Raw genomic sequence first — 25,688 nt, 5'->3', positions numbered from 1 at the left:
CCAGTGCCAGCCCGGCCAGTGTTTCCAGTGCTCACTCCCAGTGCTCCCAGTGACAGCCCTCCCAGGGCTCCCAGTGCCCCCATTCCGTACCTGGAAGCGGTGCCCCGGTTCCCCGCGGGGCGGGCGGCGGCGGGACGGACGGACGGACAGCGGGATGGACGGACGGACGGGCGCTGGGATGGAGGAGGGAGGGCCGGGGGGACGCGGCCGCAGCAGCAGCAGCAGGAGGAGGAGGATGGTGGTCAGCAGCAGCCCCGAGCGGCGAGTCCCCACCCAGCTTTGTCTGCGCTCATCCCGCTGCCTACAGGAAGCGGCTCAGCCCCGACTTCCTCCTCCTCCTCCTCCTCCTCCTCCTCCTCCTCCTCCTCCTGCTGATGCTCTGCGCTCCCCCGGCGTTCGGGGATCGCTCCTGCCCAGACCCCGCTGCCCCCTCCCTGTCCCTGTCCCTGTCCCTGCCCCTGCCCCTGTCCCTGTCCCTGTCCCTGTCCCTGTCCCTGCCCCTGTCCCTGTCCCTTGCACGGCCCCTTGTCCCTCGGCCGCCCCATGGCGCCCCGACCCCGCACCCGCTCCGTGCCCACCCCACACCCGTGTGCGCCCCCAGTTCCTACACCCGCCCCGTATCCCCCCGAACCCCTCCTGAACCCCCCTGCACCCATCACAGCCCTAAACCACCCCTGAACCCCACACAGACCCCCTGCACCCCACAGCCCCCAAAGCCACCCCTGCCCTCTCTCTGCCCCTGCGCTGCTCCAAACCCCCCAGCCTGGAGCCCCCCAAAACCCCGGATCCCTCCCAGCCCTTCCCTCCCCAACACCCCCCATCCCCCTGGCACACCCAAACCCCTCCCTGCCCCTCCAACCCTTCCCAAATCCAAGGTTCCCATTAGGGCACAGCTCAGGAGATCACTCATTATTTATTTTATTTTATTTTATTTTATTTTATTTTATTTTATTTTATTTTATTTTATTTTATTTTATTATTTTTATTATTTTTATTTTATTTTATTTTTTATTTTACTTTATTTTATTAATTTATTTTATTTTTTATTTTATTTATTATTATATTTTATTATTATATTTTATTATATTTTATTATTTTTATTTTATTTTATTTTTTATTTTACTTTATTTTATTATTTTATTTTATATTTTATTTTATTATTTTATTTTATTTTTATTTTATTTTATTTTATTTTATTATATTTATTATATTATATTTATTTTATATTTTATTTTATTATATTTTACTTTATTTTAATAATTTATTTTAATTTTTATTTTATTTTATTTTATTTTTATTTTATTTATTATTTTATTATTATATTTTATTATACTTTATTATTTTTATTTTATTTTATTTCATTTTTTATTTTTTATTTTACTTTGTTTTATTTTATTATTTTACTTTATTTTATTATTTTATTTTTTATTTTTTATTTTTATTATTTTATTTTATTTTATTTTATTTTATTTTATTTTATTTTATTTTATTTTATTTTATTTTATTTTAATTTAATTTAATTTTATCTTATTTTTCACATGCCCAGTTTAGGGGAATTTCAGGTGGAAGATTCTGGAGGCATGAGGAACGGGGTTTTTAAAAGGTGGCTTTTCCCTTTTTCCTCCTTCTGCTCCAGCCCAGCTGTGTCCTCATGGAAATCCTTCCCTGGCAGGGTGGGCAGGGCCTGGCACAGGTGCCCAGAGCAGCTGGGGCTGCCCCAAATCCCTGGAATTCATCCAGGCCAGGTTGGACATTGGGGCTTGGAGCAGCCTGGGACAGTGGGAGCTGTCCCTGCCATGGCAGGGCTGGGATGGGACTGGATTTAAAGCCCCTCCCAACCCAAACCATTCTGGAACTCCATGATTTTATGAAAGTGCACAATGATTTTTTTTGGATTTAAGGTCCCTTCCGACCCAAGCCATTTTGGAACTCCACGATTTTATGAAAGCGCACAATGATTTTCTGCCGCGCCCTTTGCCCGGGGGCAGAACTGGGGAGAGGCACAACCCCCAAAACAGCCCCAAAACATCCTAAAACAGCAAAAACCAGCACAAGACGTCCCAAAACAGCCCCAAAGCAGCCCAAAGCAGCTCCTCCCACAGCAGCAGCACCGAGGGATGCGGCTCATTTTGGGAGCATCCCCAAAGGGTGACGGCGGAGGGACAGGGCGCTGTGTCCGTGTCCCCTCCCCGGGCTCGGTGGCTCCGTGCCCGCTGTCGCCGCCCGGGTTTCCCCGCAGTTTCCACAGCAACCCCGGTGACAGATTTCCGTCCGTGACCGATTTCCTCCGCTGCCCCGAGCGAGGGAGCTCAGCGCTGCCACATCGCCCCGACAGGCCAAAAAAATCACCCAGAGCTGTCCCTGCAACCCTGGGACACCCCCAAAAAATCACCCAGAGCTGTCCCTGCAACCCTGGGACATCCCAAAAAATCACCCAGAGCTGTCCCTGCAACCCTGGGACACCCCAAAAAAATCACAGAGCTGTCCCTGCACACACCTGGGACACCCCAAAAAAATCACAGAGCTGTCCCTGCAACCCTGGGACATCCCAAAAAAATCACAGAGCTGTCCCTGCAACCCTGGGACACCCCAAAAAAATCACAGAGCTGTCCCTGCACACACCTGGGACACCCCAAAAAATCACCCAGAGCTGTCCCTGCAACCCTGGGACACCCCAAAAAAATCACAGAGCTGTCCCTGCACACACCTGGGACACCCCAAAAAAATCACAGAGCTGTCCCTGCAACCCTGGGACATCCCAAAAAAATCACAGAGCTGTCCCTGCAACCCTGGGACACCCCAAAAAATCACAGAGTTTTTCCTGGGACAGCCCAAAAACCCACCAGAACCATCCCTACAGCCCCGGCACATCACCCTGACACCCCAAAATCCCACTCAGAGTTGTCCCTGCGGCCCTGGCACATCCCAAAAACCCACCCTGAGCTGGTCCCACAGCCCTGGCGCCCACCTGGATCCCCCAAATACCCACTCAAAGCCTGAGACATCCCCAAAACCCACCCTGCAGTCCTGGCACCCACCTGGGACACCCCAAAAACTCACCCAGAGCCACACCTGCAGCCCTGGGACATCCCAAAAACCCACCCAGAGGCTGGGACATCCCAAAACCCCACCCTGCAGCCCTGGCACATCACCTGGGACATCCCAAAAACCCACCCAGAGGCTGGGACATCCCAAAACCCCACCCTGCAGCCCTGGCCATCACCTGGGACATCCCAAAACCCCAGAACTGTCCCTGGGTGCCTCAAAACAGCCCCAAAACATCCCAAAACAGCCCCAAACAGCCCAAACCAGCCAACAATAGCCTAAAACTGCCTAAAACAGCCGAAAACAGCCCCAAAACATCCCAAACCAGCTGAAATCAACCTCAAAACATCCCAAATCAGCCCCAACCAGCCCAAACCAGCCAACAATAGCGTAAAACCACCTAAAACAGCCCAAAACAGCCCCAAAACATCCCAAACCAGCTGAAAACAGCCCAAAGCAGCCCCCAAACATCCCAGAACAGCCCCAATATTGTGCATTTTGCTCCCTAAAACTGATGTTTTGCCCGTGGTTGCCCTACAAATCCCAAATCTCCGACTTCTCCATCCAGCCTGGGACTGTGATGGGAGCTGCAAAATTTGGAAGTGCAGCCGCTGGAGAAGAGAAACCCCCAGGGCAAGGGTTTTTTTGGGTTGTTTTTTGTCGTGTTTAAATCCACGGAATGGCAGCAGGAGCAGCAGGAAAAGGGCAGGGATGGGAACTCGGGGACCTTTCCCTCCCCTGGGAACCTCCCCCGTGCTGAGATGAAGCAGGAATGGAGGTCAGGGCATCAAAGAGAAGGGGATTTATTGATTTCATTCCCATTTTCTGAGCACAGCCCATGGGCAGGGCAGAGCTCCCTCCCCTGCTCACCCCCTCCAGACCCTTCCCCATCTGGTCTGAGGAAAATTCCGGGGTTTTATGGGCCAGGCATGAAATGTGCGGGGTATATTTAGCATCAGACAATGCAGTCCCCCTCGCAGGAGTGGCTCATTCCCTCGTGCTCCTCCCTCCTGCCCCAAAAATGTCGGGTTTCAGCAGAAATCAGCAATTAGGGCCCGGGACCTGCCGGTGTCGGTCAGCGGGATGTTTATAGAGGACAAAGGGAATCTGCTGGGAACGTGCAATTACCCCTGGAGCCTGTGGGAAAGGCACACAGAGGGGCTCCTGGCAATGGGGATGGGCAGCGGGACACAGCCCCACATCTCCATGTCAGGGCTGGGAGCCAGGGCCCAGCCCCAAAACGCGACGGGGCTGCAGCCAGGGCCACAGGGCAGTGCTGGGAAAAACACTCTGGAGGTGCACTGATGCTGCTTTCCCATGGAAAATGGGATCATCATCATCATCATCATCATCACCATCATCATCACCATCATCATCTTCTTCTTTTCTTCTTCTTCTTCTTCTTTTCTCCTTTTCTTCTTCTTCTTTTCTCCTTCTTTTCTTCTTCTTCTTTTCTTCTTCTTTTCTCCTTCTTCTTCTTCTTCTTCTTCTTCTTCTTCTTCTTCTTCTTCCTCTTCTTCTTCTTTTCTTCTTCTCCTTCTTTTCTTCTTTTTCTTTTCTTCTTCTTCTTCTTCTTTTCTTCTTCTTCTTCTTCTTTTTTTTTTCTTTTTCTTTTCTTCTTCTTCTTCTTCTTCTTCTTCTTCTTCTTCTTCTTCTTCTTCTTCTTCTTCTTCTTCTTCTTCTCCTTCTCCTTCTTCTTCTCCTCCTTCTCCTTTCTTCTTCTTCTTTTCTTCTTCTCCTTCTTTTCTTCTTCTTCTTTTCTTCTTCTTCTTTTCTCCTTCTCCTTCTCCTTCCTTTCTTCTTCTCCTTCTTTTCTTCTTCTTCTTTTCTTCTTCTTCTTCTTTTCTCCTTCTTCTTCTTCTTCTTCTTTTCTTCTCCTTCTCCTTCTCCTTCTCCTTCTCCTTCTCCTTCTCCTTCTCCTTCTCCTTCTCCTTCTCCTTCTCCTTCTCCTTCTCCTTCTCCTCCTCCTCCTCCTCCTCCTCCTCCTTCTCCTTCTCCTTCTCCTTCTCCTTCTCCTTCTCCTTCTCCTTCTCCTTCTCCTTCTCCTTCTCCTTCTCCTTCTCCTTCTCCTTCTCCTTCTCCTTCTCCTTCTCCTTCATAGAATCCCAGAATGGTTTGGGTTGGAAGGGATCTTAAATCCCACCCAGAGCCACCCCTGCCATGGCAGGGACACCTCCCACTGTCCCAGGGTGTCCCAATGTCCAGCCTGGCCTTGGGCACTGCCAGGGATCCAGGGGCAGCCACAGCTGCTCTGGCAATTCCAGCCCAGCCAGGAATTCCCAATTCCCAATCTCCCATCCATCCCTGCCCTCTGGCACTGGGAGCCATTCCCTGGCTCCTGTCCCTCCATCCCTTGTCCCCAGCCCCTCTGCAGCTCTCCTGGAGCCCCTTCAGGCCCTGCCAGGGGCTCTGAGCTCTCCCTGGAGCCTTCTCCTCTCCAGGGGAACATTCCCTGCTCTGCCAGTGAATGGGGACATGGAAAGAGTGTGGGTGTTGACACCTTCCACACTTTTCCAGGAGGCACCAGGATCAGCAAACCTGGCCCAAAATCACACAGAAAAGAAGTGGCCAGTGATGTTCTGAGTTTCACTAGCACCAGTGGGAGATGGGAGGGTGGTCCTGGCTGCTGTGGAGGGGAAAGGCAGCACAAAGCTTCCATCAGACACTGGAGAATCCACGAGAACCACCCAAAACCACCAACCCCACAGCTCCTGAAGGCTGGGGACCCCCCTGAGCATCCCACCAGGATCCCCACTATGGACATTCCACACTCCCACTCATTTCAGGAGCTCCCCCTGTGCCTCTTCCCAACTCCAGAGCACTGGCAGTGGCTGGAACTTCTACAAAAATCACCAAAAACCACCAGACCCACAAAAAAATCATCAAAAACCACCAACCCCACAGCTCCTGAAGGTTGGGAATGCCCCTGAGCATCCCACCAGGATCTTTACAATGGACACTCCACGTATTTCAGGAGCTCCCCCTGCGCCTCTTCCCAACTCCAGAGCGTTGGAACTGCTGGAACTTCTACAAAAACCCACCAAAAATGACCAAAACCCACAAAAACCCACCAAAAATCATGAAAAAACCACCAACCCCACAGCTCCTGAAGGCTGGGAACCCCACTGAGCATCCCACCAGGATGCCCACTATGGACACTCCACACTCCCACTCATTTCAGGAGCTCCCCCTGTGCCTCTTCCCAACTCCAGAGTGTTGGAACTGCTGGAACTTCTACAAAAACCACCAAAAATCCACCAAAAATCACCAAAACCCACAAAAACCCACAAAAAATCAGGACTGAAAGGCTCAGCCCATCCACTGCCCTGCCTGAGGCAGGAGTTGCCTTAACCTGAGCTGGGATCACCGGAGCAGAGAACCCCAATAAGTGCAAGGTTACCCTTAAATCCAGCCCTGCTCCATCTCCCCCTTAAGCCTGGGAGCATTTTCCACCTCCAAGAGCCAAAGTGATGCAAACAACTGTCACTTTATTGTCACCTCCAGCCGTTCTGCAAAAGGCACACAACAAACTTCATTGGTACAAAAGAATTTCCGGGGATTTTCACTTGATTTTCCTGGAGTTTTTTTTTTTTTTTTTTCTTTATTTTTTTTTTCTTTTTTTTTTTTTTTTTTTAATTTTCCTGCTCCTTTTTGCAACACAGTCACCGGGCTCTCCCATCAGCCCTGACGGGGAGATCCTTTCACAGAAAGGATTATTTTTGTGCAGACAGACAGATCCTTATTGCAGGGGAGGGGGGAACAGCCCCAAGGGCACGGCCACCTGTGGGAAAACTGGGAATAAATGGCACCTCTGTGTCGCCCTGTCCCAATGTCACCTCTGTGTCCCCCTGCCCCAATGGCACCTCTGTGTCCCCCTGTTTTAGGGCTCCATCCCAACCCCATTGTTCACCCCAGCTCTGGATGCAGAATAATGGGACGGGGCTGCCCCCTCCCCATTCCTCAGCAGTGTTTACCCATTTCTCCACACATTTCTTTACACATTTTATCCCTTTTTTTCCCCTCTCCAGCTCTGTGTTTCTGCAGGCCGAGGGTCCCATGGAGCGCACCCAGACGGTGGCCGAGGAAGGGCAGGAAGAGGCTGGGGATGAATTTTGGGGGATTTTCCTGCCTGTGCCAGCATGGAAACTGACGCTGCAAAGCCAGCTGTGACTCACAGATGCTACCCCAGCACCCAAAGAGAGGGCTGTGGGGTATTTGGTGGGGTGTCCCCCAAACCAGAGCATCCCCCCGGCTGCCCTGTGTGGATTGAGGGAGACAAGGATGCTTCAGGGACCCCCATCCTGCCCTGCCAACGTAGGAAATCGACATTATTTTCCCACAAAACCCCTCAGGCAGGGCCAGATCAAGCTCTGGGCTGGAGGCACAGTGCCACAGTGCCACAGCAGCTCTCCCATGTCCCAACATCCCAAGAGATTTTTATTTTTTATTTTTTGCACCGTGCCTATAGCTCCTCTCCATTTCTTTTGGTACCAGCTCCCTCCCTCAACATTTCTTATAAAAATAAGATTGTGCTTATTTATAAAATAATTATAATTTTTTTTTGGTTCTTTTTTTTTTTAAGAAAAGCTTCCAGTTTAAAAAAAAAAAAAAAAATGTGGTGTATCAAAATATGACAAAACTTTGGCTGTCAATGGCTAAACTCTAATTAAAAATATCCACTACAAAGGCATTGTGCTGTGATAATTAACTCTGCAATCAGCAAATATTCCACCTGGGCTGCCTGCCTTCCCTGGGACACACTCAGAAACCACCCCTGGGTTTTCCTGGCACGTCACCATCATCCTCTGGCAGAATTATTCCAGCTGTAAGACACCTAAGGATGCGTGAAAAGCGTTGGGAAAAGGGAAGGGAGATGCAGTGGGAAGAGCCACACAGACAAGGCAAGGATGCACATTCTCCTCGAGAGGAAAGTCTCTTTTCTCACCTTGGTGCTTAGGAAAAAAAAAATAGGATTGTTGATAGAGTTCATGAAAGAAGAGAGGCAGATCTTTTGTATAAAAGGTGTTTCAGAGCAGGAGCAAAACGCAAATGGGTCTATAAGATCCAGACATATATAAACATACATACCTCGATATATTTATATATGTATTCTCTAGATATTCAATGTTTGGAATGCATTATTGCATTATCCTTATAGGAGACTTATTTTTTTTTTCCATCCTGCTTTGCTTTTTTTTTTTGGGGAGGGTGGGTTTTTTGGTTTTTTTTTGGTTTTGGGGTTTTTGCTCTCAAAAAAAAAAAAAAAAAAAAAAAAGAGAAAAAACAAGAGAAAAATATAAAAAACAAATTGCAAATGGCTCTGAGAGCTTCCAGCCATAATCCACCTGGCTGGGACTGCTGTGGCCCGACCTCCAGCACGTGTCTTTTTGGAAAAACTGGGCTCATGCTGTGCCCCAGGAGCTGCTGGCCATGCCTTCCTCCACGGAACACCACCACGCCCGGCTGGTTATTGCTTGACTCTCCCTTCCCATACTGGCCTTTAGGGTTATTTACATTTCTTTGGCTTGGCTTGAACACAACAGTCTGGCACTTTCCACCCGCCCCAGAGTCACCTGGGGGCAAGGAGGGGGCGAGAGGGGCCACGGCAAAGCACAGGGGGGCTCCTGCCAGCTCCAGCTGGGCCGTGCCCCCGCCAGCCGGAACGAGACAGCTCGTGCTTGGCACAAACCCCTCTGGAACCCGCTCTGTGCCCGGGGCATCCCCATCCTGCCCCTTCTCCAGCAGGGTCAAGGTCTCCAGCGTGGTCTGCAGGGAGCAGGGCAGGGCTGGCGGCGCCAGAGCCTCCCCACGCTCACACCACGAACTCGGGCACCTCGTCGTGGGTCAGGTCCAAGGAGAAATATTTGCTGGTTCTCTTCACGGGGAAGGTGTCCTGGATGTTGATGCACTGCTGGGCCAGGCAGCCGTTGCAGTAGAGCCCCTCGTGGTCCAGGCCGTGCGCGCAGCCGAAGGTGAAGCTCTGCGCCGTGTCCTGGCACAGGTTGGCCAGCTGCAGGAAGTCCTTCTGGTAGAGCCTGATGTCATCCAGGCTCAGGCTGTGCCGGTCTGTGGATGTCTTGGGTTTCCTGCACGTCGTCTGGGAAAAGCCAAGAGGAGGCTCAGGATGTGCCAGGGAGCCCCCGGGGTTCACAGAATTCTCAGAATTCACAGAATTCACAGAATAATGAGGCTGGAAGAGACCTCTGAGATCATCAACTCCAACCTATGCCCTAACACCTCAACCAGACTATAGCACCAAGTGCCATGTCCAGGCTTTTTTAAAACACATCCAGAGATGGTGACTGTTGAAGATTGCAAGGCAAGATGTGCTCTACTACCATCTGTATGGCAGATTACCTTTGCCAAGTGGGCAGTTTGCCTTATCTCTCCCTTTGAGTGACCACATTCACACCTCCCTTGGGAGGGGACATCTGCTGATAACAGCTATTGAATGTCCCTGCATGGCTGATAAGAACTACAGCATCCCATTGGGAGATGTGAGCCCAGAGGGAGGAGCCAAGCATTCCTGCCTGGATATAATCTGGAGATTCTGGAACACCAGCCAAGCATTCTTGCCTGGATATAATCTGGAGATTCTGGAACACCAGCCAAGCATTCTTGCCTGGATATAATCTGGAGATTCTGGAACACCAGCCAAGCATTCCTACCCGGGTATAATCCAGAGGTTTTTGAGACACCAGCACGGCTTCTCCACTGGATTCCCCAGAGGAACAGCAGCTGCCTCTTCCCCTGGATCTTCAGAGGAAGAATACATCCTTCTCTACAGATCCTCCTTGCTCCAGCAGAACCACCCCTGACACTGCAGGAGGGCTGAGCCACAATTCCAATGGGACTGCTGCCAACAGCCTGACCCACAGGGTGTCAGGTTGGGTTCTGACTCTGGCAGTGTTGTTCTAGTGCACTGCACTGTTTATTTTATCCTTTTATTTTTTCCTTTCCCTACTAAAGAACTGTTATTTCCTGCTCCCATATTTTTGCCTGAGAGCCCCTTAATTTAACATTTATAGCAATTCAGAGGGGTGGGGAGGGTTTACATTCTCCATTTCAGGGGAGGCTCCTGCCTTCCTTAGCAGACTCCTGGCTTTCCAAACCAAGACAGTGATTCCACCACCTCCCTGGGAAGAGCACTCCAGTACTTTATTATTCTTTAAGTGAAAATTTTCTTCCTAATATCCAACCTATCCCTTCCCTAATGTAGCTTGAGGCCGTGTCCTCTTGTTCTGTCAGAGACCGACCCCACCTGTCTGCAGCCTCCCTTCAGGAAGGTGTAGAGAGCAATGAGGGCACCCCTGAGCCTCCTTTTCTCCAGGAATATTGGGAATCCCAAAGCTCCAGCCCCTCGTACCTGGGGTAAGGAGTCGGTGCTCTGCCCCCGCAGCTTCACCACCGTCTCTGAGGAGCTGGAGGTGGAGGAGCTGATCTCCTTCACGATGAGTCCTGCACAAAGGAGGGTGCAAAGGTTATTGTGGGGTGGCTCAGCTCTCCTGGCATCCACTCCTGCCGTCCATGGGGGAAAAGGCTCCCTCAGTGCAATGCTTCAGCCCAACAGCTCCACTCACAAACAGCATTGCCTACAAAGCATCCCAAATTTGCCCCAAAATGGCATCCAAAACTGTCCCCAGGGAACCTGGCATCCCCAAAGACCTCCCAGTACCTCCCAGCTCAGAGCTGCAAGTGACTTTCAGGGTGCAGACACAGCTCCAGAGAAGATCATGGAGTCCAACTGTTCACCAGCAGTGCCAAGGCCACCACTGTCCCCTGTCCCCAAGTGCCACATCCACGTGGCTTTTAAATCCCTCCAGGGATGGTGACTCCACCACTGCCCTGGACAGCTGTGCCAGGGCTGGACAAACCTTTCTGTGAGGAAATTTTCCCCAATATCCAATCCAAACCTCCCCTGGCACAAACTGAGGGAGGTTCCTCTTTTCTTTACCCCATCTCTCCTTCAACCCATTGGGTGAGCAGTTTCTCCCAGCATCCCAAATGGACACCTGGGGCTAACTCTGTCCTGCCAAACACCAGAGAACCACGGTGTCCTAGGGTGATGTTATGATGCTTGTATCCCCATTTGTGTGTTCTGTTCATGCTGGATATTATGTTCTGTGCCTTCAAGACTGGCTCTGAAGAGTGAAAGTTTTCTTTAGGTTTTGTTATCAGCCTGGCAGGACACAGAGACAGGGCAGTACAAAGTGCTGCTTTTGCTTTTCGCTTTGCTCTTGCTTCTGCTTTGCTCCTGCTCATTAGTTAGTTTAACTAAGCAGTCCAAATTTTCCCTGGACTGTTCTTCCTTTCCCTTTTTTGGACCTACTCGAACGTGCTCTGGACTGGGACCTGGGAATAGCGAGAATTTGCACCTTGTGACTGCAGCAGCTGCCCCAGCACAGGCGGGACTGAGAACAGAGCGACCACCCCCAAGAGAGACTTTCTGAATTTGTCACCTTTTTCAGAGCGGTGTCATCCTGTATTGTTCATTTTGTGTGCTGGGGGGTGCTGTGCCTGTTAAATAAACAGGTTCTGTGTGCTGGGGGTGCTGTGCCTGTTAAATAAACAGGTTCTTTCCACTTCTCTCCGAGGAATCCTTCCCAAACCGGTTGGGAGGAGGAGCCGTGTGGGTTTGCTTACTGGAGGGACCCCTTTTGGAATTTTTCTCCCAAATTTGCCCTAAACCAGGACACACAGAATGATCAGGCTTGGAAGAGACCTTAAAGACCTCTTTAAACCTTAAAGACGTCTTTAGACCTCAAAGCCCATCCCATCCCAGCTCCCAAAGGCGTGACTGGCACTGGGGGATTGGGAAGAGAAGCAGCCAGCACCTTACCCGAGTGCCCGTTGAACTTGCGGGACAGCAGCATGTCCTCGGTGATGTAGACACACATGTCGGGGCTCACGTCCATCTCCCCAGCCTGCTCCAGCTCCCGGGGGTCATCCACCAGCATCTCAATCTCTGCAGGGCACCAGCACACAGGACAAGTCAGCTGTGCCCCTTCGGAGCACCCTCTGTCACATATTTCATGGAAAATCCTTTCATTAGGAGCTTTTCTCCTGAGAAGCTGGGAAGGTTCAGCTTCCTCCCCCATGTTTTGCTGCTTTGGAATGTTATTGGGACAATTGTTTACCCAGCATGTGAAATTGTTTTTACTTGATGACAAATGACAGCCACCTGTGTCGAGGCTGTGAGCAGCCACAAGATTTTGTTTTCATTCCTTTCTATTCCTTGCTAGCCTTCTGATGAAATACTTTCTTCTATTCTTTTTAGTATAGTTTTAATATATCCTTTTGTTTTCATATGATATATATCATAAAATAAATCAAGCTTCTGAAACATGGAGTTTTGCAGGGGTTCTTTTAGTATAGTTTCTTCTATTCTTTTAGTATAGTTTTAGTATATCATTGTATTCTTCTATTCTTTTAGTATAGTTTTAGTATAGCATTTTCTTTTCATATAATATATATCATAAAATAATAAATCAGCCTTCTGAAACAGGGAGTGAAGATTCTCATCTCTTCCCTCAATAATAACATCTAGCAGAAAGCAAATCTGCCATTTGCAGGAATAAATTGTGCAAGATGCTGTTAAAAAACAACTATCATTTACAATACAGCTGTTACCCCTCCTAAAGAAATCTTAAAAAAATTAAAATATTTAGTGTCTGACAATCTACAATAATCAGGACCCGAGATCCCTGCGAACACCACCACACACCCTTCAACCACCCCAGTGCCTGGACAACCTGTGGTATTCACAGAGAGAAGCTGTGAGACAAGCAGAGAAGAAGGAAAACACAATTCTTATCTGGCTTGCTGTGCCTGTGTTGTGCTAAAGTAGAATGCAATACGGAAATGGTTTACCCAAAGTGAGGATGTTTTGTTCCCTTGGCTTAGCAGGGCCAAGAAGTGTGTGTGTGTGTGTGTGCTGGACTGTCACGGGATTGTGCTGGTGTTCACAGGGGTCTCAGGTTGAGGGAAGAGACGAGGATCTGACTCCATGTTTCAGAAGGCTTGATTTATTATTTTATTATATGTATTACATTAAAACTATACTAAAAGAATAGAAGGAAGGATTTCATTAGAAGGCTGGCTAGGAATAGAATAGGAAGGAATGATAACAAAGGCTTGTGGCTTGGCTCTCTGTCTGAGCCAGCTGGGCTGTGATTGGCCATTAATTAGAAACATCCAACATTGGCCAATCAAAGATCCACCTGTTGCATTCCACAGCAGCAGATAATCAATGTTTACATTTAGTTCCTGAGGCCTCTCAGCTTCTCAGGAGGAAAAATCCTAAGGAAAGGATTTTTCATAAAAGATGTCTGCGACATGGGACAGTCACGAGAGAATCAGAGGTGAGTGCAGTGTAAGAAAGAGTGAGTGCAGTGCAGATTCAGTTTAGATACAACATATATAGTACAGTATAACAAAGCAATTCATTAGCCTTCTGATGATGGAGTCGTATATATCATTCTCTCACCGTCATCCTGGGAATCCTCCTCCAGCCGCTCCTTCCCGCCGCTCTCCACGCCCGAGGTGTGGGAGCTGCCGTGGCTGGTCATGGAGCTGCACGTCTTCAGCTTGCGGTGGGCACCACCAGGGAAGGCGTCCTCGGGCCCCATCTCCCTGGCCTTGGGGTCGGCCTCGATGCCGGAGGTGTGGGAGCTGCTGTGGGAGGCCGTGGAGTGCCGGGACAGCCGCTTGTGCCGGGCGCTGCCGGCGCTGCTGCCGCTGGCGCGCGAGCGCTTCTCCAGCTGCTCCATGTCCAGGTCCAGCGTGTCGCTGATGTAGGACTCCCGGTACTGCTTCTTCTCTGCAGCAAATAAAAATACGCACAGAAATATTTTCGGAAAAAGCCTTCCTTTAGGATTTTTCTCCTGAGAAGCCTCAGAAGAAAAGAAAAGCAATAATTATCTGCTGCTGTGGAATGCAGCAGGTGCATCTTTGATTGGTCCATGTTGGTTGTTTTTAATTAATGACCAACCACAGTCCAGCTGTCTCGGACTCTCTCTCTCTCACCCTAACCCTAACCATAACCCTAACCATAACCCTAACCATAACCCTAACCCTAACCCTAAAGGAAAAGAAAAGCAATAATTATCTGCTGCTGTGGAACGCAACAGGTGCGTTTTTGATTGGTTTCACGTGGTTGTTTTTAATTAATGACCAATCACAGTCAGCAGGCTTGGACTTGACTCTGGTCAGTCATAAGGTTTTATTATCATTCCATTCCTTTCTATTCCTTGCTAGCCTTCTGATAAAATCCTTTCTTCTTTTATTATTCTTTTATAAAATCCTTTATTCTTTTAGTATTGTTTTAGTATATAATTTTATTTTAATACAATAATACTAATTTATATATATAAATAAATATATATTAATTATATATATAATAAATAATAAATATTTTATTATATAAATATATAAAAAACTATAAAATTAATATATGTATAAATAAATATGTATTTTATGATAATATATACAATAAAATAATAAATCAGCCTTTTGAAACATGGAGTCAAGATTCTCGTCTCTTCCCTCATCCTGGGACCCCTGCAAACACCACCACATTTGGTGACCCCGAGTGAAGAAAAATTCCACATTTGGTGTCTCCAAGTGAAGAAAAATTCCACATTTGGTGACCCCGAGTGAGTGGCACTGATTACCCCTTAATGGAGTCATCACCACGGGGGAATGGAATCAGAGTGATTCCCACGACCTCCAGGGCAAACTGGATCCTCTGGAGGGACATGGATGTCCTGGCACACAGAGGAATTGTCACCTGAGCCCTGGCACAGCTGGGGACAGCTCTGTCCCAGTGGCATTAGGGAAGGTGGGGCAGGAGCTCCAAAGCTCCTGTGCTGGGCTGCTCCTCCAACAGAGCAGGAGGAGGGAGACATGGAGGAGGAAGAGATGTGGAGGAAGAAGAGAAAGAGGAAGACAGAAAATAAGGAGGAGCAGGAAAAGAAGAAAATAAAGAGGAGGAAGAAGATGTGGATGAAATGGAAGAAGATGAAGATGAGGAGGAAGAAGATGAAACAATGTGGAAGAAGATGATGAGGAAGAGCAAGACAATGAAACAAGGTGGAAGAACATGAGGAGGAGGAGGAGGAAGAAGATGAAACAAGGTGGAAGACGATGAGGAGGAAGAAGAAGATAGGAAAGAGGAGAATAAGGAAGAGAAAGGAAGATGAGAAGAGGAAAGATGAGATAGGAGCAAGAAGAGGAGGAGGAGGGTGAGGAAGAGAAAGAAGAGAAAGAAGAGGAAGACGAGGAGGAAGAGAAACAGGAAGAGAAAGAAGAGGAGGAAGAAAGCAAGAGCAGATTGGGATGAAGATGAGAACAGAGGAAGAAGATGAGGAGGACATGGAAAAAAGATGAGGACGACGGTGAGGAGGAGGAAAACAAGAAGAGGAGGATAAAGATGAGAACAAGGAAGAAGATTATGAGGACAAGGAAAAAAAAAGATAAAAAGGATGAGACAGAGGAAGAAGTTGAGGCAGAAGAGGAGGATGAAGAAGAGTAAGACAAGAAGAACAAATAAGAAAAGGAGGAAGAGGGGAAAGAGAAAGATGAGGAAGAGAAACAGAAGATGAGAGAAAAGAAGAGGAAGAAGACCTCTTGCTTTCACAAGGATGAGGGAAACTGGGAAAGGGACACATGAAAAGAAGGAGAAAGAGGAATAAGTTGAGGCAGATGAGGAGGATAAAGAAGAGCAGGACAAGAAGAACAAATAAGAAAAAGGAGGAAGAGGGGAAAGAGAAAGATGAGGAAGAAGAAGAGAAGATGAGGAAGAGTAAGAGAAGATGAGAAGAGCAAAGAAGAACACCTTATGCTTTCACAAGGATGAGGGACACAGGGAAAGGGACACACGAAAAGGATGAGAAAGAGGAAGAGGTTGAGGCAGATGAGGAGGATGAAGAAGAGTACGACAAGAAGAACAAATAAGAAAAAGGAGGAAGAGGGGAAAGAGGAAGATGAGGAAGAGAAAGAGAAGATGACAAAGAGGAAGAGAAGATGAGAAGAGGAATAGAAGATGAGAAGAGGAAAGAAGAGGAAGAACACCTTATGCTTTCACAGGGATGCAGGACACGGCAAAGCCGTGCTGAGGCAGAACCGCGACACCGGCGAGGACGGCAGGGCTCGCGCCCATCCCTTCCCAGAGAACCAGGAGCTCTCACAGGTGCACACACCCCCTGGGAGCCCGTGCTGGCGTCTCGGGGGCTGCAGCACGTACCCTCGTTCTCCTCGAGCCGGCGCACCTGGCGCAGCACGGGCTGCAGGTTCATGTAGAGCCGGTGGCTGCTGCTGAGCAGCTGCAGGAGGTGCCGCGAGCGCAGCGGGCAGCCCGTGTAGTAGATGAGCTTGCGCGCCGAGGGCAGCCCGTCCGGCAGGATCTCGAACTTCTTGCCCTGCGTGGGACAAGGGAGGGGTCAGCCCCAGGCAGGAGAAGGCTACAGTTCTCACCCAGCCCTGCTGCAGCTCCTCAGTGACCCCATGGGTTGTTGCTGTCACCTGCTGCGGGTCGGTGCTGAAGCGTCCCGTGCCCATATCCACACCCTGCCCGGGGATGGTGGAATCACTGAGGGGTTTGGGGTGGAAGGGACCTTTAAGACCACCTAGACCAACCCTCTTTCCAACTTCCACCATCCCAGGGTGCTCCAAGCCCTGCCCAGCCTGGCCTTGGACACTGCCAGGGATCCAGGGGCAGCCACAGCTTCTCCAAAGACCCTCCCCACCCTCCAAACACCCAGGGCCTCATCACCCTCACAGGGAGCATTTCCCAATTCCCAATCTCCCATCCATCCCTGCCCTCTGGCACTGGGAGCCATTCCCTGGCTCCTGTCCCTCCATCCCTTGTCCCCAGTCCCTCTGCAGCTCTCCTGGAGCCCCTTCAGGCCCTGCCAGGGGCTCTGAGCTCTCCCTGGAGCCTTCTCCTCTCCAGGGGAGCACCCCCAGCTCTCTCAGCCTGGCTCCATAGGAAATGGAGCTCCAGCCCATGGAGCATCTTCGGTGGAGCTGCTCCAAGAGCTCCACATCCTCCCTGTGCTGAGGACCCCGGAGCTGGAAGCAGTGCTCCAGGTGGGGATGGTGGCACTCACCACAAACACCAGTTTCCCCACGTTTGTCCACGGGAAGTCGTAGAGCAGCTGCTTTTCCTCATCCAGGTTCTGCAAAAAGAGGAGAGGGAGCCATGGCTGAGGATTCTGGCAGGGGCATGGAGCTGGGCTGAGCCATCACCTTCATCACCTACCTGGAAAATCTGGATGCCCCGTGTTGTCAGCCCCAGAGTCAGGGAGGCCTCCACTTCCCTTTTGTCCTAAGGGGGGAAAAAAATGCTTTTAAATACATAATTTACAACATGAATTGGTTAAATCCACCCCACCTCAGCCCAGGGATCCTTCCACAATCACCCCAGTCACCATTCTATGATTAATGTGCCAAATTGAAAATGGAAAGTCATTTTGGACACAGGCAGTGAGAGGATAAGGGGGAATACTTTTGAACTAGAAGAGATTTAGATTACATGTGAGGAAGAAATTATCCTTTAAAGGTGGTGGGGCCCTGGCACAGGGTGCCCAGAGCAGCTGTGGCTGCCCCTGGATCCCTGGGAGTGTCCAAAGCCAGGTTGGAGCACATTGGGACAGTGGAAGGTGTCCCTGCTATCGCAGGGGTGGCACTGGATGAGCTTGAAGCTCCCTCCCAACCCAAACCATTCTGATCAAATGTTTTTTTAACCATTAATTTAATTAATTAAAATACCCCATGCTCTCCCAGCAAACAAACAGCTTTATTCCCAGGAGTGAAAAAAACAGCATTTATTTCTCAGGGAGAGCATTCCCAAAATTCAGGACGCAGCAGGCACAGGGCCAGGGCTCACCTTGTACAACCTGTAGTAGTGCACAGCCACGTCGTCCAGCCTGACAGCCTCCTTGATGTACTTGAGATGGGCCTCTGAGGCTGTCAGGGCAAACTGGTCCTTGTGCATGTTGGGGACGTGCTTCAGGATGTAATCCTTGCCCCTCTTGGCAACCACCTGTTTGGAGGGGGAGAGAAGCTCGTCCAGCTGCCCCGTGCTGGCCCCTGGGAGTGGTGGTTTCAAGGGAAAAGGGAAAATTGGAGCTTTGTTCTAGAGAGCCCCAAGCAAAAAATAAAATCATTGCAGCAGCCAGTGACTTCTTGCCAGCAGGATTTCCTGCTGGGGATTGTGCTCCTTGTGGCCATTCCATGGTGACACCTGTGCTGGGGCACACGTGGGCTCCCTGCGTGCCTGGGGACCACTACTCAGTGAGGTGTGTGAAAAAAGGAGAAACGGGCAGATTTTGGGACAAATCCAAGAAAAGAGGTTGGGAAGGAGAAGAAAAGGCACCAGGGAGAGCTCAGAGCACCTGAAGGGGCTCCAGGAGAGCTGCAGAGGGACTGGGGACAAGGGATGGAGGGACAGGAGCCAGGGAATGGCTCCCAGTGCCAGAGGGCAGGGATGGGTGGGAGATTGGGAATGGGGAATTCCTGGCTGGGCTGGAATTGCCAGAGCAGCTGTGGCTGCCCCTGGATCCCTGGCAGTGCCCAAGGCCAGGCTGGACACTGGGGCACCCTGGGACAGTGGGAGGTGTCCCTGCCATGGCAGGGGTGGCACTGGATGAGCATTAAGGCCCATCCAACCCAAACCACTCTGGGATTCTGTGCCAGCAACTCCCAAAGGGCTGCACCTGATGCTGGTTGGGAAATGTGCACACAGAATCACCCTGAAAAATCCCTTTGCCAGGGTTTTTTCTCCTGGGAAGCTGCGAGGCCTCAGAAAAGAATGAAAGCAATAATTATCTGATTGCTTTGAAATGTGGTCTCGAGATCATTTACCAACAGCTGCGTCTTTGATTGGTTCCATGTGAATTGTTTTTAATTAATGACCAATCACTATGAGCCGTGTCAGACTCTGAGGAGTCAGCCACAGAGCTTTCATTATTCATTTATTTTCTAGCCTTCTGATGTATCCCTTCTCTTTCTTTAGTACAGTTTTAGTATATGCTATAAGATAATATATACTATAATATAATATACAATAATGTAATGTAATATAATATACTATAATGTAATGTAATATAATGTAATGTGATATAATGTGATACAATGTGATATAATATACTATAATATAATATACTATAATATAATATACTATAATATAATATACTATAATATAATATAATATAATATAATATAATATAATATAATATAATATAATATAATATAATATAATATAATATAATATAATATAATATAATATAATATAATATAATATAATATAATATAATATAATATAATATAATATAATATAATATAATATAATATAATATAATATAATATAATATAATATAATATAATATAATAATATATCAGCCTTCTGAGAACTTTGAGCCTCATCTCTCACCTCATCCTGGGAACCCTCCCAGGCACCACACTGCCCCAGGTTATTTACACCAAGGACTAACCCAGGCTGCAGCCAGAGCAGGGAGCAGAGCAGGATTCCTTACCCAGGCAGGGAAATAGGCCTCGGGCTCGAAGTATTTCCCGTAGTGCTTGTTCCTCTTGAAGTCCCCCAGGTCGGCTTGCAGGGCGAAGGCAGTGAGCAGGAAATAAGCCTCTTCCCTCAGCACGCACTGGGAGTGCAGCACCTGCTTCCTCAGGTGCCAGTAGTAGTAGTACCGAGCTGTCCTGTCACTGGGGAGGGACAGGGGACACAGAGGGGACATTTTCCAGAGTGGAAATCTGTCACAGACATCTCTTATGAAAAATCCTTTCAAGATTTTCCCTCCTAAAAAGCTGAGAAGCCTCAAGAACAAAATGTAAACAGTAGTTATCTGCTGCTGTGGAATGCAACAAGTGGATCTTTGATTGGCCCATGTTAGTTGTTTCTAATTAATAGCCAATCACAACTCTCTGTCCGAGCCACAAGCCTTTGTTATAATTCTTTCTTCTTCTATTCTTAGCTAACCTTCTGATAAAATCCTTTCTTCTATTCTTTTAGTACAGTTTTAATATAACACATATCATAAAATAATAAATCAGCCTTTTGAAACACAGAGTCAGATCCTCATCTCTTCCCTCATCCTAAAACCCCTGTGAACATGGTCACAGAAATCCATTTTGATTTAGGTGAAATGTACATTTTTGAGCTAAGTCTGTAGTTTGAATACACAGCTGTTTACTCTGACTACCTGTTCTCATAAAAAACCTATGCTCAGAGAAACTGCTTCAGCCAAAGTACAGAGAGATAAATGGGGGGCAGACAAAAAACCAAAAAGACTAAAAACCAAGAAGTCCGCTATGAAAGCAGGTCAACCTGACCCAGGGATTCTTTCTGATAAAGAAGAATTAATGGCAAACTTCTAGCAAAATCAGTAAAAATTTATATGCATGACCCTATTGTGAAATTGCACCCTTATGTCTTTGAGAAGGGGCTAAAAAAGGATCTGGAATTCCCAGAGGTGCCCATGTCTTCTAAGAAGAGGAATCTCCACGTGTGTCCAGCACTGTAATAAACCACATACCAGCTTTACAACTTTCACAGAGTTGTGGAGTTTGTTTGCCTCCACAAAACACAGGGGACACAGGGAGGTGTCAGCAGCCAGGGGACACGATCTGGGAAGCCCTCAGGGAGGGGACACCAAAGGGTTTTCTTCCCTCTTCCCTATTTGTGAAAATTGGTTAAAATTGGTTAAAATTCTGCAAACGTGCAGCCGCTTCACCAGCCAGGTGAGTGACCCCTCTCAAAAACTCTGTGCAGGTGCCACTGTGTCCCCAAAGCCCTCAGGACATCATTTAGCCCCAAAGCAGGAGCTGCAGCTCCCACCCAGCTGTGGGTAAGTTCAAATTAGGCTGTGCTAAATCCCTAAACACATCATCCATCCCATGTGGCATTCACATTTTCTGGAAAAATCCCTTCGCCCAGGATTTTGCTCCTGGGAAGCTTAGAAGCCTCAGAGAAAAAGGAAAACAATTGTTATCTGATTTGCTTCTCCTGTGTTTTGCTGCTTTGGAATGTGTTTGGAGATTGTTTATCCAACAGATGATTGTTTGTTTGGATTTTTGGTGTGAGTTGTTTTCACTCTCTGGCCAATCAGTGCCAAGCTGTGTTGGGACTCTGGAGAGAGTCATGACTTTTCATTATTATCTTTTGAGCCTTCTGTCAGTATCCTTTCTGTATTCTTTAGTATAGTTTAGTTTAATATTCTTTAATATAATATAGTATCATAAAATAATAAACGATCCTTCTGAGAACATGGAGTCAGATTCATCATTCCTGCCTTTTGTCTGGGGGCAACCCAAATACAATAATCCCAAATAAAACCCCCCAAAAGGCTTTGTCTGGGGGCAATGTCCCCACCTGGCCCTGTCAGAAACCACTCAGCACCCACCCATCAAAGCCCCAGCTTCTGGGATGTGCTCAGCACCCCAGAGCACCCCAGGATGGGCACGGCCACCCCACGAGGGGCACAGCCATCCCAGGAGGTGCCCAGACACCCTAAGAGGGGCACAGCCACCCCAGGAAGTGCCCAGCCACCCTAGGAGGGGCACAGACACCCCAGGAGGGGCACAGACACCCCAGGATGGGCATAGCTGTGCCAGGAGGATCCCAGCCGTGCCAGGAGGGGCACAGCCACCCCAGGATGGGCACAGCCAGCCCTGGAGGTGTCCTACCATGCCAGGAGATGCCCAACCATCCCAGGAAGGGCACAGCCACCCCAGGAGGGGCACGGCCATCCCAGGAGGGGCACAAACACCCCAGAAGGGCACAAACACCCCTGGAAGTGCCCAGCTACCCTAGGAGGGGCACAGCCAGCCCTGGAAGATCCCAACCATCCCAGGAGGATCCCAGCCATGCCAGGACGTGCCCAGACACCCCAGGATGGGCACAGCCACCCCAGGACGTGCCCAGCCACCCCAGGACGTGCCCAGCCACCCCAGAAATTGCCCAGCACCCCCAGAGGTGCCCGGGCACTCCGTACCTGATGAGCCGCCCGTTCTCCACGTAGTACTGCACTCGGAAGTGGATGATCATGGGGGGGCCAAACTGGTCGATGCCCTGGAATGGAGGAAGTTTTCAGGAATGCCCTGGGGGTCCCAGCATCGCACCCCAGGGCCTCTCCTCAGCTCTCTGGGGTCATGGCTGTCACAGCCACCCCATGCCCCGCCATGGCACTGATGGTGGTTTTGTTCCTCAGTTTTGAGTTTGGTGCCCATTTTTCCACATAAAATGCAGGAAATGAAGGGGATTTGGATTTAAAAAGGCTGGGTGTGACAAGCCCGGGAGCTCTGCAACATCTCCTTGCTGCTCTCCCTCTCCCAGACCATCATCCACCAGCGCTCAAGCCTGGAGCACTGAAAGAATGAAAAGGTGCTTTGGGGAGAAAAAAAAAACCTAAATTGATTTTAGAATTTGGAAGAAGGGACATCAAAAATTCTGCTGAAGGATAAGGGAGGAAAAGAAAAATCAAAGGAAAAAACCCCCAGAGCCCCAGGGATGGAGCATGGAGGACACATCCCCAGCGGGGACACATGGTGGCACTCAGAGTGCCAACCCCAGGGCTGTGGTTTTGCACACCCACCCCCAGCCCCACAGTGACCACGTGCCCCCCACCCCTTGGCAGCGTTCCCAGGTGCTGGGAGTGACCTGTGATGGGGACAGAGGTGGCCTCAGCTCTCCATGCAAGACCTCACCGCTGACCTTGCTGGCCTCCTTCTTCCACTCCTTGGGGCAGTACTTGTAGAGCTTCTGGGCCAGGTCCATGTACACATGCTCATTGTCTGCGAGGGACAGAGGTGGCATCAGCATCCCCACGTGTCCCCTGCCTCCCACCATGACCCACTGGTGAGGGGGATGAGGAATTGTGAGCTCCTCATCACCAAAAGTGTTGATTTTTCACCCTGACTTACTCTGGATGACGCTGAGCCCAAAGAGGTGACAATCCTTCAGCCTCAGGAGGTCACACACCTGCACCAGTAACTCTTGGCACAAAATCTTCACCTGTTAAAAACCCCTTAAATGAGGCCTGGATGCATCTGTGCCCACCAAAGCCCTCAGCAGGACCCTGAGCAGGATGGGGGTGACAGGGTGGGCTGTGGGCTCAGCTGTGGCCCCAAAGCCTGGACCAGAGCTCTGCCAGGGCTGGGATGCTCAGAGCACCACGGGGCAGCTCCAGAGCAGTGGGTGGAGGAGGAACCCAGCACTGGGGAGATGTTCTGGAGGCAGAAATCAGAACATTCACAGTCTAATTCTACCCCACAGTCACCTTCCACCATCCCAGGCTGCTCCAATCCCATCCAACCTGGCTTTGGACACTTCAAGAGATCCAGGGGCAGCCACAGCTTCTCTGGGAAACCTGTGCCAGGGCCTCCTCACCCTCCTAGGCAAGGATTTATTCCTATTATGTGATCTAAATCTTCCCTCTTTAAGTTTAAAACCATTCCCCTTATCCCCTATAAGGATAAGGGGAATGGTTTTAGATTAGAGGTGGATATCATTATCCACCTCTTTCCATCTTTTTTCATAAGCTCCCTTAAAGTCCTGACAGGAATTTCAACATTTTCACGACTCAAATGCAACATTGGGTGGGGGTGAATTAACAAAAAAAAAAAAAAAAAAAAAAAAACAAAAAAAAACAAAACAAAAAAAAAAAAAAGGTGGGGGAATTTGGGAATTTCACATTCAATGCTCCATCCCAACCAGAGCCAAAGCCCCTCCTGTTTATTCCCTGGGCTAGAGAAGGCTGGAGAGCCATCCAGAAGGGATTGGTGGAGTGATGGTGCTGGTGGCATGCTGTGGGATGCCAAGCAGCAGGTCACCCTCCCCAAACCCAGCATCACATCCACCAGGGAGACTCAGGAGAGCCTAAAACACCACTGCAACCCCCAGGGGAATAATCCACGTGCATTTCCCCAGCAGGGCAAGGCCAGGCAGGCTCCAAAGGAAACCCAGGGTGTGCAAACACAACCCTGGGGGTGAGGGAGGTGTCAGGCAGGGGAGGGGTGTTCCTTACGTTGATGATGATGTTGAGGGAGTCGTCGTTGGGGAGGAAGATGCACACGCTGCGCCGGTCCTGCATGACTCTGTTGTTGTGGAAGGGCAGCTTGTTCATGGTGCTCTGGCCTGGGGGCTCGGGGGGGCTGCTGGGGGCACCTCACCGGCGGGCCGGGGCGGCCTCGGGCTCTGTGGGTGCCATCCCTGGGGGAAAAGGGGGGGTGAGCCCTGGGCAGGGCACCCTCAGCTCCCCAACTGCATCCCCCAGCCCTCCCACCCACCAGCATGTCCCACACGGTGTGGGATCATGGCGGGGTGTCCCCCTGCCCCAGATTGCAGGGCAAGATGTGTTCTATCACCATCTGTGTGGTAGTTATCTTCTGTTCATTGGGTAGTTTGCCTTATCTCTCTCTGAGTGATCACAACCACTCCTCCCTCGGGAGGGGGCATTTGCTGATAACAGGCTATTTTTTATTGAATTTTATTCAATTTTTTAATTGTATGTCACTGCATGGCTGATAAGAACTACAGCATCCCATTGGGAGATGTGAGCCCAGAGGGAGGAGCCAAGCATTCCTGCCTGGATATAATCTGGAGATTCTGGAACAGCAGCCAAGCATTCCTGCCTGGATATAATCTGGAGATTCTGGAACACCAGCCAAGCATTCCTACCCAGATATAATCTGGAGATTCTGGAACACTAGCCAAGCATTCCTGCCTGGATATAATCTGGAGATTCTGGAACACCAGCCAAGCATTCCTGCCTGGATATAATCTGGAGATTCTGGAACACCAGCACGGCTTCTCCACTGGATTTCCCAGTGGATTTCCCTCTTCCCCTGGATCTCCAGAGGAAGACTGCACCCTTCTCCAGGATCCCTGCTCCAACAGAACCAGCCCTGACACTGCAGGAGGGCTGAGCCACAATTCCAATGGGACTGCTGCCACCAGCCTGACCCACAGGGTGTCAGGTTGGGTTCTGACTGTCAGTGTTGGTTTGGTTCACTGCATTGTTTATCTCATCCCCTATTAAAGAACTGTTATTTCCCGCTCCCATATTTTTTGCTTAAGAGCCCCTTAATTTAAAATTTATAACAATTGGGAGGGGTGGGGAGGGTTCACATTTTCCATTTCAGGGGAGGCTCCTGCCTTCCTTAGCAGACCCCTGGCTTTCCAAACTGAGACACCCCCAAAACCCTGAGCACATCCTACACCACCACAGCCATCCCCATGGTTTTAGGCCCGGCCCCAAAAATCTGAGCCAGCAGTTTGATGCTCCTGGCTCAGGCTCAGGAAAACATCAGGAAAGGCTTTTCTGGCATAATTAAAATAAATAGAAGTTTATTCTCTGGGAATAACCCGGTTGGGGCAGCGAGGAGCAGTGCTGTAAGCAGGAGGTTTCCCTGCCAGCCATGGAAAGGCACGGAAATTCTGTGGGGTGTCCTTAGAGGATACCCACATCCCTTCCAACATCCTTCCCCCCAGTTCTGACTCTTCACTGGGGTGGATTAAAACAATCCAAGCACCAGCAGGGATTTACAGACTGGAATTGACATTCAGAGCCAACAAACCCATCCTAACACTGACCCCAGGAAATTCTCATTTCCCAGGGTGAATATTC

At 49.3% G+C, this 25,688-nt stretch overlaps 2 protein-coding genes across 5 annotated transcripts in view; both read right to left on the bottom strand.

Annotated features, from left to right (window-relative positions):
* Positions 1–160, bottom strand: part of GNG2 (G protein subunit gamma 2) — a 30,218-nt gene extending 30,058 nt beyond the window's left edge. The window contains exon 1 of the mRNA XM_063159630.1: positions 91–160. The gene's annotated coding sequence lies outside the window, so the exon portion shown is untranslated. The remainder of the gene's footprint in view (positions 1–90) is intronic.
* A 6,356-nt stretch (positions 161–6,516) lies between these two features.
* Positions 6,517–25,688, bottom strand: part of FRMD6 (FERM domain containing 6) — a 48,084-nt gene continuing 28,912 nt past the window's right edge. For 3 of the 4 annotated variants that reach the window (XM_063159623.1, XM_063159625.1, XM_063159624.1), the window contains 13 exons: positions 24,087–24,271; positions 22,984–23,074; positions 22,721–22,854; positions 22,056–22,132; positions 19,581–19,767; positions 17,933–18,088; positions 17,306–17,371; positions 17,154–17,222; positions 16,289–16,463; positions 13,532–13,864; positions 11,885–12,010; positions 10,412–10,503; positions 6,517–9,142 (listed from right to left, as the gene is read on the bottom strand). In XM_063159623.1, the coding sequence (XP_063015693.1) occupies positions 8,858–9,142; positions 10,412–10,503; positions 11,885–12,010; positions 13,532–13,864; positions 16,289–16,463; positions 17,154–17,222; positions 17,306–17,371; positions 17,933–18,088; positions 19,581–19,767; positions 22,056–22,132; positions 22,721–22,854; positions 22,984–23,074; positions 24,087–24,185 (1,890 nt within the window). In that variant the 5' untranslated portion in view covers positions 24,186–24,271 and the 3' untranslated portion in view covers positions 6,517–8,857. The remainder of the gene's footprint in view (positions 9,143–10,411; positions 10,504–11,884; positions 12,011–13,531; positions 13,865–16,288; positions 16,464–17,153; positions 17,223–17,305; positions 17,372–17,932; positions 18,089–19,580; positions 19,768–22,055; positions 22,133–22,720; positions 22,855–22,983; positions 23,075–24,086; positions 24,272–25,688) is intronic. The other variant, XM_063159626.1, reaches the window with a different exon arrangement.

Source organism: Melospiza melodia, chromosome 6, assembly GCF_035770615.1.
Source record: "Melospiza melodia melodia isolate bMelMel2 chromosome 6, bMelMel2.pri, whole genome shotgun sequence".
Lineage (NCBI taxonomy): Eukaryota > Metazoa > Chordata > Aves > Passeriformes > Passerellidae > Melospiza > Melospiza melodia.
Note: the sequence above shows the minus strand (reverse complement) of the source record. Positions and strands in the feature narration are given on the sequence as shown.